The following is a 14,381-nucleotide window of genomic DNA, read 5'->3' as shown; positions in this document are numbered from 1 at the left end:
TTACTACTGAAACCACTGCTAGTAAACAGAAGAGCAATTCAATATAGATAAATGTTTCTCCCATTTTATTTTTATATTACTACTATACTTACTACATTATACACATTTTGTATTTCCAGTATGATGTGTGAAAATGTACTCTGTGTGTTGTTTATACATAAAATACACAGACCCATGTTGTTAGGAATCAGTTTGAGTTCCAGGAGTTATTTTCCATTAGCATGGAGCATACACAAGTACTATGGTTCCCAGTTCATTAAAGTATTTTAAGCACATGCTTATCTTTAGGCATGCCCTGAAGTCCCACTAAAGTCAATGAGACTTAAGCAAGTTAAGTAGGTACTTGATTAAGCACCTTGAGTAAGGATGGACTGCTGAATCAAGGTCTATGAAGTGAGTGCTGAAATGCAGGATCTGGATTCACTGAAGAAAGCTCTATCAAAGGAAAATAATACCTGACTGGGAGATCTTTTTTCTACTTAGTTCTAGCCGAGTTTTGGGTCTTACTGATGTGTGGATGATGATAAACATTTTAGAAATATAACAATATGCTATATAGTATAATGTGTAATACTTTAATTATACAGTTATGTAACAGGGTGGCTGGCCTGGGGCTGAGCCAGCTCTGATTACAAGAGGAGCACCTTCCCTGAGGGGAAACAAGTGATTTAATATAAACAGCAGCAGGAAGAGGCAGGAGTGTGGCTGATTGAGAGAACTGAGGCAGGGTAAGAGGGCTGAGCGAGAGCTGGAAACCGATGGCTTCAGGTAGAGAATACGGTTTGGGACATTCCCAGAGCTTACTGCATCCCTTTGTGGGGCTGGTTTAATACTAAATACTGTCAGAGTCCTTTGGCATGCTTACAGAGCCATCCAGAAGGAGGCTACTAGAGCCAGGGCACTGCAGAGGCATCCCTGCCCACAAGCGGGTGGCTGGGTGGCAGCTACCCCTTTACAAGTTTCTTTTGGCAGAAGTGGGCCCCAAGTCACAGTGGATCAAACTCACCCCTATGCTTTAGGCCAGTGCAAGGCCTATCCACTATTTAAGTCCCGCTTAAATAAAGAATTTTCAAGAACAATTGAAGAATAATATACCTGGCTCATAAACTGGAGCAGATGCTGCAAAAGCAAGACAGTTTAGAATAACAATTATCAGATGCTTAAAAGGGACAACTGATTTTCACCTATGAAAATCGAGGCTTTGAAAATATTGCTGAACTGCTAGAGGTTGTTTTTTATTGAAGGACTTCGAGGAAGAGTGGTTTGCTTAAATTACTGCCTCCTGTGCTGGCTAAAGGTTTGTCTTGACCCTCTCTTGAACCTAGAAAAAGCTTTTCGGATTCAAAATCCACATGGGAAAATCTGTGGTAGAGCTATGCAAGGAAGATAAGGGCAAGCAGTCAAAAGAGCAAACATCACGAAGTAACAGTACCAATAATGTGATCGTTTCTTACTCTCATGTTTGCTCCAGAGAATTAGCTGCAGCCAAATGGAACAACAACCATCAAGTTAATAATATTATGCATTTATTTCTGGCTCTAGAAAGGTTAATGCAGGCACCCCATTAAATGTATGGTATTGAAACCTGAATTCCTTAATTATCTAAAACAATTGATTTTATACCCCTGCAATATGAAAAATGAGGAGGCCCCTGTAGACCAATGGGGACAATTTGTGAAGGTGTTTGTCACTTGACTGCTGTGGTGCACTGATTCTAGAGATCTGAATATCTCCGTTAGTGACAGAGCACACCAAGGTTCTGATAATGATTTTCTGCTTGGCGAGTTAGAATGTTGGAGGGAAGACCTGATCAGAGTTCAAATGTGACTAGCACCCTAGCTCTCTGATTGACATGATAGGAATGACTCTGCAAACACAGTTGTCACCCCCACTTACCTTAGCATATGTCTGCCTACGGCTTGGAGGTGTGATTCCCAGCCCGGGTAGACAGACTTGTGCAAGCTCAGCTCAAGCTAGTGTGCTAAAACTAGTAGTGTGGACACTAGTAGTGTTTGGTAGTGGCTCGGGCCAGTTACCCACGCTTGGGCCCAGGAGGTCGGGTGGGTGTAGGCTTGGACAGCTAGCATGAGCCACCGCCAGTGCCGTGCCATCAAACCTCCTATTTTTAGCACACTGGCTTGAATTGAGCCTGGTCTGGAAAATGTGCCTTAGGCTAAAGGAGATCCATGTAAAGCAAAGGTTTAAGGGGTGAGTCGATCACAATTTATAATCACCCCTCTGAGGGAGTAGTAGATATCTGGTAATAAGGCATTAATTAATCTAGCCAACATAGGCATAACAAGGTCCAGTAACTGGAAGTTGAAATTGGCCAAGTTCAAACTGAAAATAAAATTGCAAATGTTTAGTAGAGTTGACCAGAAGGATATGACTAGCCATTGAACAGACTGGTAAGGTAAATCTCCATATACTAAATCCTACTTCACTTGGAGTGTATAAGTCAGGATTGGATGTTTTCCTAAAGAAGATGCATCTAGCTCAATGACTTGTGGTAGAATTAAAGCAAAAGTGTAATAGAGTGATAACACTAGTTCTCCTTTTGCGATTCATGGAGTCACCACAAGGTTATAATTATAGCCTTGATTTACAGGTATGATTTACCTAATGTGCTTTTGTATCTATCCATATGTACATGAGAGTTAAGTAGGTACTTAGAGATCTATAAACAAGAAAGTTTGCAGACAGAATAGGTCCGGATGGATGTAGATAAAGATAGTTAAAGCCAGCTCTACTAGTTTAATGATAAAGGTTTGGCACATGCGCTCAAGGTGTTAAAATATGTATACCTTTTTTCTTAGTCCTTATTTTCAGCTTTATACTCATTCTGTGATCATATATTAGGTGTTCCTGCAGTAGTTAATGTTTAAATTCATGATAGATTTTTTTCAGACTAAGCTATAATATGAGTTTTCCCATCTCCTTTAAGAAAATATCCTGACTTGGAGACACTGATTCTGATTATACTCCCACTGAGACCAATGGCAAAACTCTTATCAACTTAGATGTTGCAGGATCAGGCCCCAGCCATGCAAGAACACAGTGCCCCCCCCCCCCCAAAGAGGTGGCTGAAAGTCAAGTGTCTAGACCATGTTCTGAATAGATTTCCTTGCCATGCAATGGGAGCTGATCTCTTTTATGGACTGACACACCTCCAATCATGCCATTTTTAGAATCACAAGCTCTCCTCTGAGCACTCTACATGGTGACAGGCCAATGTTTTATTCACCTAATCCAGCCATGTAGCTTCTCTCTTCCCAATGGAAATGGATATGTCCAACATTCTCTCCACAGTATTAGTGTATCAGCTCCCATTTCCTCTAATTTGATTGGAGAGCTGTTTAGCCTTGTTCAGTAATCAGATAATTAATTGGAAAGCCCTGTTGCTTTCCTGCTTCAAAATGCAAAGAATTTGGCTTGATGTTATTAATGGGATTGCATGTCGTCTGTGGAATTTGCCTGATCAGTGTATATTGACTTTCCTCTTCAACCAGATTACTTTTATCCATACTGGTAGCACAGTTCTGAAAGTCCTGTGACAATCTTTGCATTAAGTTCATTCATTTAAGGTTTGACTATAGTTAATATGATCTAAATGAGCATGGTTTTTACTGAAAATTAAACTTTTTTCCTCTAACATTTTTAATAAGCTTTTAAAAACAGAAGTTTGATCATATGCTAGAGACTAGAGGTGTGGAAAAGTGTTCTCTTCACCCTATTTGTTAAGCATTATGCTACTCTCAAACTATCTTAGAAAACATTGTCTGTCATATCTTTGTCTTTATATACATGGAATACAAAATGTTTGTATCTATCAACATAATGTATTACATGGTCATACATCATAATAAAGAAACAGTGATAAATACATCATTAATGAGGGTCTGCTTGATCTGCAATTGAATGGGCAAGAATCACATTCTGTTCTAGGAGACTTGGATTAGGCCCCACAAAATGAAGCCTGCCTCTCTCAGTGCAGCTAATGTCCCCCAATGAAGGATGCAAGGAACAGTCGGGGAAGTTTAAAATGAGGCAGGACTAATTTAAAAAAAAATTTAGGCCCTCAGTTTTCTGATTCACTCTTTCTTTCTCATATCAATTCTTCACAGTTCTTCATGGGATCAGTCCAGCTGTGAGTGGGTGATTGATAGCTGTAAGCTTGAGTGTAAAATGAGCAGCGGGAAAAGGTATATGAAGTGAAGACAGGACACAGATGAAGTGACTGACTTGAGCATGAAGGGGGAAGTCAAGCAGATTGGTCTGCAGGTGTAAGAATCTGGACAGAATTGATATAAACATAGTATAATACACCAGAGGTTTGCCAATGCAAATAACATAATATCTAAAGAAGAGGGCCACATTGGCTGGCCGGTAAGCTATTAAACATGTACAATCGGGGAGCCGATAATTTATAGGGAGGCAGTTTTCCAAGGCTTCCTTCTACAAATAAACTGCTGCAGAATGAATGCTGCTGCTACTGAAGTACCGCTGGCAGTGGTCTTGGCACAGGAATGGAAGCTAGGAATTCTGATTTTTGAATCCCAGCTTTGCCACTGATTCCTTCTATTGTCTTTGCAAGTCACCTATCTTCTTGTTGCTTCAGTTTCCCCATTTGTAAAACAGGGTGACTGTGCCTACCTCACAGGAATGTTGAGCAATTTGAGCTAATAGGTCTTTCTGAAGATTAAACATGCTTTAGAATTGCAAAGTATTGTTGTTAATGAAACAAGGGAGAGAGGGAGGGCTGTTGAGTGTAATTCCTGGATTAGGGGAACTACAACATGTTTTGGATGCTGATGACTGAAGCAAATAGTGCACCTTGATGTACAGAACAAGTAATAATGCAAACTCCAGAAATACAGGAGCAGTGAGAAATCATTCCCTGAAGGGGAAGCTTTCGAGCATCAAGGACGTGTGTGTGTGTGTGTGTGTGAGAGAGAGAGAGAGAGGGGGAGGGGAGATTGGAGGAGGGGAAGAGAATTTCCGTGGGTCCCCTCACCAAGGGGATCCATCCCTTTAGCTAGCGAAGGTGCCGCGTTGCTGAGGGACCGAGCCGAGGCTGCGGCCGCTAGAGGGCGCCGCCGCGGTAGTTTTGGGGCCGGCGCTGTCCCAGGCAGGGGAGCGCTGCCTCCACTCCCTGCGCCCCGGGGATTGGAGCGAACTGGAGCTTCTCCGCGAGGCGGCCACAAAAGTCCCTGGCTGCTCCAGGACTGAGTCAGAATCCCTGGCTGCAGCCCACCCAGCCCCCTCTGCTGCAGGCTTCAGCCGGACCGGGCGGGCTGCGAGGCGCTTTCCGGAGCCCCCGGGACTCCACGGCTGGGGCTGGATTTTTTGTGTTTGCTCGTTTCGGCTCCAGCTTAACACCCCGCGCCCCGGGCTGCCTGCAGTGAGGGGGGCAGGCGCTGGGTTTCCCCAGGACAGAGGCGCCCTCCCGTACACACGCTCCCTGCCCTGCCCTGCCCCGCAGGATGCCTGGACCCCAGTGGAAGGTCAAGCGGAGTTGGTTTAAAGTGCTGGTGGGTTTGATAGCAGTGGCCTTGGCTTATTCCTACAACGTGGACCTGGATCACCCGGTGGTCTACCAGGGGCCCAATGGGTCCTTCTTTGGATACTCGGTGCTGGAGCATTACTACGATAACACCCGCTGGTGAGTAGGGCAGAGGGACTGGCTCTTGTGCGGGGAGCTGCTGCTGCTTTCGTTGCACGTGAATGTGCCACTTCGAAGTGGCGCTGGCACCTCTCAGCCCCCTCCCCTCCGGCCTCATCCCCCCACCTTTTTGGATTCCCCTGCTCCAAGCCTGGTGGAGTCCATTTCTTCTCTCCCCGCTCCCCAGTAGATACCTCAGGATATTGCAGCTGTTTCAAGGTATATCAGTGACCACTCGAATGAGGGAGATTTTAACTGCGTGGTTGAAACAAGGCAGCAAAATCCTTGGTAGCAAGAAGGGAGGGACATTGCAGTGTCTTTAACCCATGATTTGAGGACTCCAGTAACTCAGCCAGAGGTTATCGGTCTATTGCAGGAGTGGGTGAGATTCAGTGGCCTGCATTGTGCAGGAAGTCAGACTAGATGATCAGGATGGTCCCTTCTGGCCTTAAAGTCTATGAGTCTAATGCCCCGCTGGAGGGGCTGCCTTCCCCAAAACAGTGTGCCTTGGCAAGTCTGGAGGCCTTTATCACTCTGAGGATGGGAGTTTCTCTTTCCCGGCAGCATCCAGAGGAGCCTGCTGCAGCAGGAAGGTCTCCTATAGTAAAATGGTCCTGTGGTTGGTTTGTGGGATATTGGCCTTTAAATAGTCCTCTCTGTTTCCCAAGTGTGAAGTGTCACCTCAACTCACCATGGAGGCTAAACGCTCCCTCAGTAAGAAGATTACTAGTAATTTTCAGTTAAATATATTGCTTTCCTGCTGACACTGTAGCTGCTATGCCTAGTAAGAACATGACTGGACTGGGATATGCTGTATTTCTTCTTAGAGCACAGTCACTAGTGCATGAGGGGGGTGGGTGGGGAGCTTCTGCTGAGGACCAATTGACAGCAGTGGTGGGGGACTAGAGAAGTAGTGAAGTCTGATTTAACTCGGCATGGACTATCTCACTGATAAAGATTAACGGTGGGATAGAAGTTCAGGGTGAACTTTTGGCTTTTGAAGTCAAAAGTTCCACGGGTTTCAGTGGGGCCAGGATTTTACCCTAAATATTTAGAGACCCTCTGGCTTCAGACAGGACAATGTCCAGTCCCCAAATATGTTTCAGTTAAGATACTGGTTTAGAATCCCATGCTCCAGTAAGAGGGAGCATCCTTCTTCTGGCATTGAACTTTATTTTGTTCCTCCCTGCAATTGGCTTGACCCAGAAAAAATGGAGCTAAACTGCAGTTGCTGCTGTCAAGGGTGTGTTTATTACTGCCAGTAGCTTTTCCACTGCCTGTTGCTGGAAATTGGGAGAGTACTGCAGGATCAGATTTTCTGATTCCACCACACCCACTGATCTAAGGCTTCTAGTGTCAACCAACCCGATCTTCAGAGAATCAGAATAATAGCCCGTTGTCTTCCTAGACAGATTCCAGAGGAGGAGTTTTTAAATTAAAAATTAGTGTTTTAAAAAAGTTGTAACTGGACACATTTACGTCTGCATTTCAACTCTTGCTGAGTAATCTGTCCAACAGGACAGCACACAGAATCTGTCAGCACCTTCAGTACCTTTCAGCGGGTACTAAGTAAGCAGGCAGTGATTTTTTTTCCCACAGCAATGAGGAGGAACATTTAATCCTGGCTTTAAGCCCTTTTCTTTAATTGAAGAAATGCTGCCTCTTACTGTGGTTTGGGAACAGCACTGGAGCTGACATTTTTGTTTAAATCTCCAGTATAACTGAGGCCAGCTAATGTGTACTTAGAATGTATTATGGTAATAAAGTAATTTTGCTCTGCCTTGGATGCAGTCTGATGGAAGAAGTTTGTGTACTTCCTGGAAAAGCAACAGAGGCACAAACTACCAGGCACCATTTAAAAATAAGCAAGATTTGAACTTCAGAAGGGCCATTCAATGCAACCAAATCTTCTAGCCAGGTATTAGTTTCTAAGTAGTCCAAGGTGATGTACTCAGTGGTTTCAATTCAGTTACAGGTATAGGACACTGAAGAAAGATCTCTTCCCATAGACTCTATTTATTAAGTTCATCTGTTGCCCTGAGTTCAAATGCTGCCATGAAAAGAGGAAATGCAGCCCTGTGAGTCTCTGTTTCCACAAGCCGCAGATTGGGATTCTATCATACTGTAGTCCACAAAGGAAGTGCTTCAGACTGGTGGTTATGCTAGTTAACAGTTGCTGCTGGAACATGCAGGATATGTACTTGGAGAAGTGAATGAAATGTGTGTGGGGGGTGTTGAATTAGCACTTCACCCCTGCAGGTGCATTCATAAGAAACCCAGCATCCATGGGAATTAACTGCAACTGCTAAAACCATAATCAATGAGTACCTTTTTATACTGATATACAGTTGTTGCTGGTCCTGGTGACATTCTGAACCTAGTAGGTAATTGGGGGACACCATGTACTAGGGACATCACTTCAGAAAAATTCAAGGGGGGAGGGGAAAGTCAAAGTTGGGTCAGCATATAGAACATTGTGTGGTGATATTTTATCTTGCAAAGTCGGGGGATGGGGATAGTAGAAGACATAATGGAGCATATAAGGCTTATGAGACGTTGGGGGGTTGCTCCATAGCCCCTGGCATGTACCCCTTTTCTGCAGTGCAAAACTGACAGTTGTGTTTTATTTAGTCCTTTAGGTAATTCCCTTTGCAGGAAATATTTATCAGCTCATCTCCTTGACAGCAAATTCATGTGACGTGAAATACAATAGGTCACGATGTGTTAAACGGGAAAAACTTTTAGTAGCAGTGTCTCCATGGTGTGAACAGTAGAGCATTGATAGGTTTGATCTGTTTGCAAAGAGGAGTTGTCTGCATTCCATATAGAAGTGAGGCATATGTTCTGAATGATCAGAGTGGTTTGCAGATTGCAAGGGTGGGGTCTTCTATGTCTGCACAGAATTTTTAGAGGGAAGGGTGGTGCATTTTGAATGATAAACATAGAACATCTGTATGCATCTCATAAAACTATGTACACTGACTAGTTTACTCCTTTTCTACTGTTCTGTCTCTCTGTTTGCATCAGGGGCTCTGTTAGAATTAAACAGGGTTCTTTTAAGTGGACCTAGCTGATGTCTCTTTTAATGTGCATAGGAACAGCGAATGCCAGTAAACAGTCCACAAAGCGTCTCTTTATCTCCATCTCTGAGATATGGACAAATTACTTAGCTGTTGAATTTGTAACTGTAGCACACTGTGCATTAAATAAATGTATTCAGCCTTGGTTTTAGCCCCTTAAAATAAAGTTCTTTCACACTCTTTTTGGTTTACAAATACTTGTTTGCTTTCCCTTTCTGCACAGTGACTTTCATGGAGCATTCCTTATTAAGGAGTTATCAGTAAGTATCAAGAAAGAAGCAAGCACTTTGAAAAGAAAAGAAACCCCTCACTTTAACACAATGCTGATTTTATCACACAACCCAACAAAAGATAGGAAAAGCAAAATTGAAAATTACTCATTGTCCTTAACACACATTGATGGGGAACACACAATAACGTGAATGAAGTGCCAGTCTAAAGGAATGCTGTTGAGATGAAAGAATATAATTTCTTGCTTGAGTGTGGGTAACAGTGGCTCAGATTTTGAAAACTGATATAAACAAACATTATACATGGTCAAAAATGTTTTGGCATTTCACTCTGCTTGGGGAATGAAGTGAGGCTGGTCAGTTTCACTTCCTTCTTCTCCTGCACTAACAGAATACTGGTAGGTTTGGTTAATAACACTGCAGAGGGATGTGGGTCTACAGAAAAAAAATTCATTTGAAGTAAAAGTTTCCTGCAGACACTTTGTGTAGGTCTTTTGTTCTGTTTGTACAGCACCGAACACAATGGGGTCCTAGGCCATGACTGAGACTCCTTGTCACTACAGTGATACAAGTAGTAATAATAGGGCCTTGTAACTCCCTGGTTTATTTTACAGAACTCATTTTTATCCTGAACTAAATTGACTCTATCCTTTTCAGTTCAAACTATTTAATAAAACCTGGGGTCAGAGAAGGGACAGCTCGTTGGAGGTAATTATATATGGCACATGAACAAAATTTTTAAAAGTCTCTGGTGATTTGGGGTGGTTTCATTTTTGGGCATCCAGCTTGACATCTCAAGGGGGCCTGAATTTCAGCAAGTGTTTCACCCCCACTTTTTGAAAATGGGGGGGGGGGGCGCTTTTGGTGTCTCAACTTGAGCACCCAAAAATGAGGGCGTCCCAAACCACTAGATGCTTTTGAAAATCTTAGTCATAACAAAAGAAGCACTACAAACAAAGATACACTTGACCAGAATCAGTAGGGGTTTAAGCCAATATAAACCCTGGTGGTGGGATTTGCATTGGGCAGAGTGGGTTGCAGATGGTGCAGAGTGGCTGCAACTTTTTCTTAGTGGGGACAGTAGCATGTGAGAAGCAACAGCAGCCCCAAAAGGTGGAGAGAGGATGGAAAAAAAAGCATGCAGAAGCTGGAGATGCAACTCCTCCAACTCCATAAGATTTTCAAGGTGCCTATAAGCTGTATGGAGGATAGTGGTGGTAACTTTCCTGCATCATCTTTGCTGAATCCAGCCTAATACATGTAACACCATGATCTTAACATATGTATTAATTATAAAGGTCCAGGAGCAAATGCCAAATTTCTTTTCTCGCAGTGTATATTAAATCTTTTCCAGCTTTGCCAAAGACCCATATCTGTATATCAGTCAGGCATGTTCAAGATGTGTGGGCAGTTTTCTATTTTCTTAAAATAGTGCTAAATGATATCAGCTACTAGATATTTCAAGGATAATAGAATTACACTCAAGAACTGTCTTTCAAATGAGGTCCTAATCCGGGTTGATGGGGCTATGGCCTCTTGTAATATTTAATATGCCCTCACACATTAGATATGGTTGTCAGGACATTTGTATGCCTCAGTCTCTCTGGCCTGGTGGTCCCATATTCCCTTAATTTGGTCCTGATCATAAAAGTCCCTTTAATGAAGTGCATTACGCCTGTGAGGCTTTCCCCCATGTGCTGATATCTTTATACATCTTTGCCAATTTGTAAACCTCAGTGTTGGCCATTCATTTTCATATAGCACAAAACACCAGTCTGTATTAAGTCCCTGCATATTATCGGTAAAGGACATTTAGATTCATGAGTCAAAACCTGAAACATTGTCTTAATCAACTAAGGTAGCATTCATGTATATGATTGAAAGCAATCGTTCCCAAACTGTGGGGCGGGCCTCCCAAGGGAGGTGTGGGAACATGTCAAGGGAGGCACAAGCTGTGTGCGTTTTTCTTTTTTTAAAAGCTCTGACTGTCAGCCCCAGTGGATGGGGCTTGTGCAGAAGGGCCTTGTACACCCAGGGAGACAGGGATAAATGGGACATCTGGAGCTCCACTGTTTGGGCTCTCCCTCCCCTCCCCCCCAATCCCTCACCTGGAAGTGGTGGAGCTCCTGCTGTCAGCCTCGGGGTGGAAGCAGCAAGTGGCACTAAGTCTGCTGTGAAAAGTGATTATTGATAAATATCACTTTTCACATTGCTCCCATTACTTTTGTGCTGCTGCTGGCACGGCACTGCCTTCAGAGCTGAGCACCCTGGCCAGCAGCCTCTGCTCTCCCTTCTGCCTTCAGAGGGGGCTGGTGAGGGGTGGGGGCGTAAACCACAACAGACACAAAGAAGGGGGGGGCAGATCAAATAAGTCGAGAACCACTGATCTAAAGTATCATTCATATATATAAATATTCAACAAAATCAAATTCAGGAAAATGGCTTGGATTAAAATTTTGTGCACCAACTGTGAACCCAGCGCAAACATGTATGACCAAGTTTACTCTCTCTCTAGATATATACACACCTCTAGATACACACACACACTCTCTCTCTCTTTCTCTGCAATGGAATTTGGCTATGCAACCTTCACTAGAATGGCATGAAAAATGTCTTTGCAGTAAAAGGAACACACTTGTTGATTGTACTGAGATTTCCACTTGGGAGTTATTTTTACAAGATTTCAAGATGGAGAAAAATTTGTCTTCATCACATATTCTCAGGTTATTGTATTTTCTGATGATGTCTCTTGTTTTGTCTCTTAAGAGGATTTTTTTGAGTAATAGTCTTGAAAGATTTACACAGTTCCTCCTCATTACTGTTCTCAACTGAGCAAGGAACCAGGTGGTTAGCTGCTGCTTTCATTTGGAGCCTAAACAAGCACACGTGCTCCTAGCTTTTAGCTATAGTTTTGAAGCTTGGAATAAATCTCAGCAAACAGCGATAAAATACTTTATTTTTCCTGATTTTTTTTAAAGTTTTTGGAGAAATTATTACAAGAAACAATAACTGGATCCTTACAAAAACTTTAATGATCTAACATGAATCACTAGCCAATTCTTTTTATTTTAAAAATCCTTTTTATGATTCCTTTCTCTCCCCCTTCCTCCTCTTCCTTTCTCTCTCTGCCAGTTTAACGTGGCGTAATAGCCTCATCCTTTGTGGCAGCATGGCCTGGCACATGTAGGCAGTCTAGTTCCATGGCTACTGACTGAGAGCGCTTATCACTGGAATGATCCTCTCTCTGTTTTTGTGCTTTTATTTCATTTGTTGCTTCCTGCTCTTAGCCGCAGACTGAGGTTATCTGAAACGTGCAGGGTGGTGTTACATCTGATGCTTGATTTGATCTGTTGTTGTTAGTACATGACTTAGTATCCCGAGAATCTTTTTATGTGACCCAGAATGAAATAGGGGAGGAGAGCCACATGAAGGAAGAATGTCCTGTTTGTCTTGGTGTATTGCCTGGACAGACCACAAACACTGAACTTTGAGCTGCTGGTGGTGCTCTGGAAAGGCAGTACTGATTTGGTGCTATAGATATAGGTTGTCCAGCAGTGGCTTCTGAATTACTGCCCTCTCACTTAAGACCCTGCATTCAGTGGATTTACCTATTGAATAGATGAACCAATTGAATATTCTTCCCCCTCCCCACATTACCTTTAGGGGAGGAAGCCTTTGACCAGAAGGAATCCTTGGATGCATCGGAGCAGTATGTGCCCTGTTGCTGCTGCTTAGTTTAATCTATGGTGATATAGGAGGCTATTTAAAGATGTTTCATCTCTGCCACTTAAAATTGGTGTGAGGTGCAGAGGACCTGCAGCATTTGAGTTATGGCTGTCTAATCGGTGCTGGCACGCTGTAGACAGATTCTAATGTGTTTGGCATCTTTCCGTGCCATTGGGACCACTCAGTGCTTCTTTGTGCATTGTACTTCCAGCTAGATACAGCGCTTTGATTTTTGAAACTGTTTATCCTTAGGGCCATTCAGCAGCAAGGTGGTGGTTACTCCCTGTGGTAGGTAAACATAATGCAGGTGCAAATGAGAGTGAGATCATGAAAAGAAGGATATATAGCCTCATTGCCGACTGGCTAGTTCTCCACACTGTCATTCTGGAAACTGGCATCTCCAATAAGAGATGCTCTCCCATCTGATTCCTCCAGACATAGCCAGTAAAGGGTTGGTAGGCTCTAAGAGATTTGTCTTCATCTCAGTCAGAGGTGGCTGTGATAGGCTGTCCTGAAGATTTGTTTGAAAGGAGTAATGGGGAAATTCCTTTGGGCTCCAACATGAATACTGCGTAGTAATGGGCAAGACTCCACCGGCTCCCATAAACCTTTCACGGGTGGATTCTGATTCTTGTAGGAATAGTAAATTCATTTGGAGAAGCCACCACCAAGACCAGGAACCTCACCTCCCCCTTAATGAAACCAAAACGTGCTACTTCAAACTTGCTTTCCTACAAGAAGATTAAAACAAAATCCCTTTAACAGAGGTGGTGGGAGAGAACTTGAGAACTGGTGTGTGGCTGTTCGAGATTCAGGTATGGTGCTTTGTAATGCCTGAATCGATAGACCCCAACAACTGAAGGCTTTTAATCCTTCCCTTTGTTTCCTCCTCTTTTCTGTTACATCTGCCTTGTTGAATTTTTGTACTAGAATTGAGGCTGTCATAAAATATTGACTCAGACTCAAAGGCAACTGTACACGTAGAGTTGTTTCTTTCCCTCGCTGGGCTTCACTTTCCAGTGTACCTTTGTGCAGTCAGTCAGAGGGATCCCAGAAACTTCCTGCAGAACGTTGTGGTTCTGATGAGAGCCCATGCAAATGGGTAGCTCTTTGCAAAAATCTGATCACGTTGTGACTGTTTCAGCTTGGGGAATGGAACTGCGCTGCTTAAAATCCAAACAGTGCTGCAAAATCATGCTATGCCACAAAATTAGACTATTTAAACCCAAGTGGGTTAAATTGGTTGGGTGATGTTGGAAGCCTGCCTAGCTATAGCAAAGAAATGAACAAGGTTTTTCTTTTATGGGCTGTTTACATATTCACTATGTTTAGGCTGGGGTAGGATGAAGGAATCCATAGTACTGAAATGCTAGATTACCACATTTTACCTCTGGAAAAATTTCCATGTGTACAGTACGCTTTGGGAGAAACTTTCAAGCATTTTATTTTGAGTTTAGGGAACTTTCACCAGTCCTAGTAATAACTTAACTGGATTAATTACTGACATGCATCACATGCTGTGTTTGCTTCCGGCCTGGTTTTTCCCCATCAGATAGATTTAGTATCTAGTTGTGTTCTTGGAGATATGATGTCTTTCAAAAACATAGCTGATGAATGCGTATTTTCTCTCGATCAATTTGAACATAGAATCAGTGCATGGAGTCCTGCTCACACAGTTCAGTA

The 14,381-nt window shown here is 43.0% G+C and overlaps 1 protein-coding gene across 1 annotated transcript in view; it reads left to right on the top strand.

Annotated features, from left to right (window-relative positions):
- The first annotated feature begins 5,295 nt into the window (after window positions 1-5,295).
- Window positions 5,296-14,381, top strand: part of ITGA9 (integrin subunit alpha 9) — a 293,310-nt gene continuing 284,224 nt past the window's right edge. The window contains exon 1 of the mRNA XM_045007714.1: window positions 5,296-5,662. Coding sequence (XP_044863649.1) covers window positions 5,484-5,662 — 179 coding nt within the window. The 5' untranslated portion in view covers window positions 5,296-5,483. The remainder of the gene's footprint in view (window positions 5,663-14,381) is intronic.

This window comes from Mauremys mutica, chromosome 2 (assembly GCF_020497125.1).
Source record: "Mauremys mutica isolate MM-2020 ecotype Southern chromosome 2, ASM2049712v1, whole genome shotgun sequence".
In the NCBI taxonomy this organism is placed as follows: domain Eukaryota; kingdom Metazoa; phylum Chordata; order Testudines; family Geoemydidae; genus Mauremys; species Mauremys mutica.
This window is presented reverse-complemented; position numbering and strand designations above follow the sequence as displayed.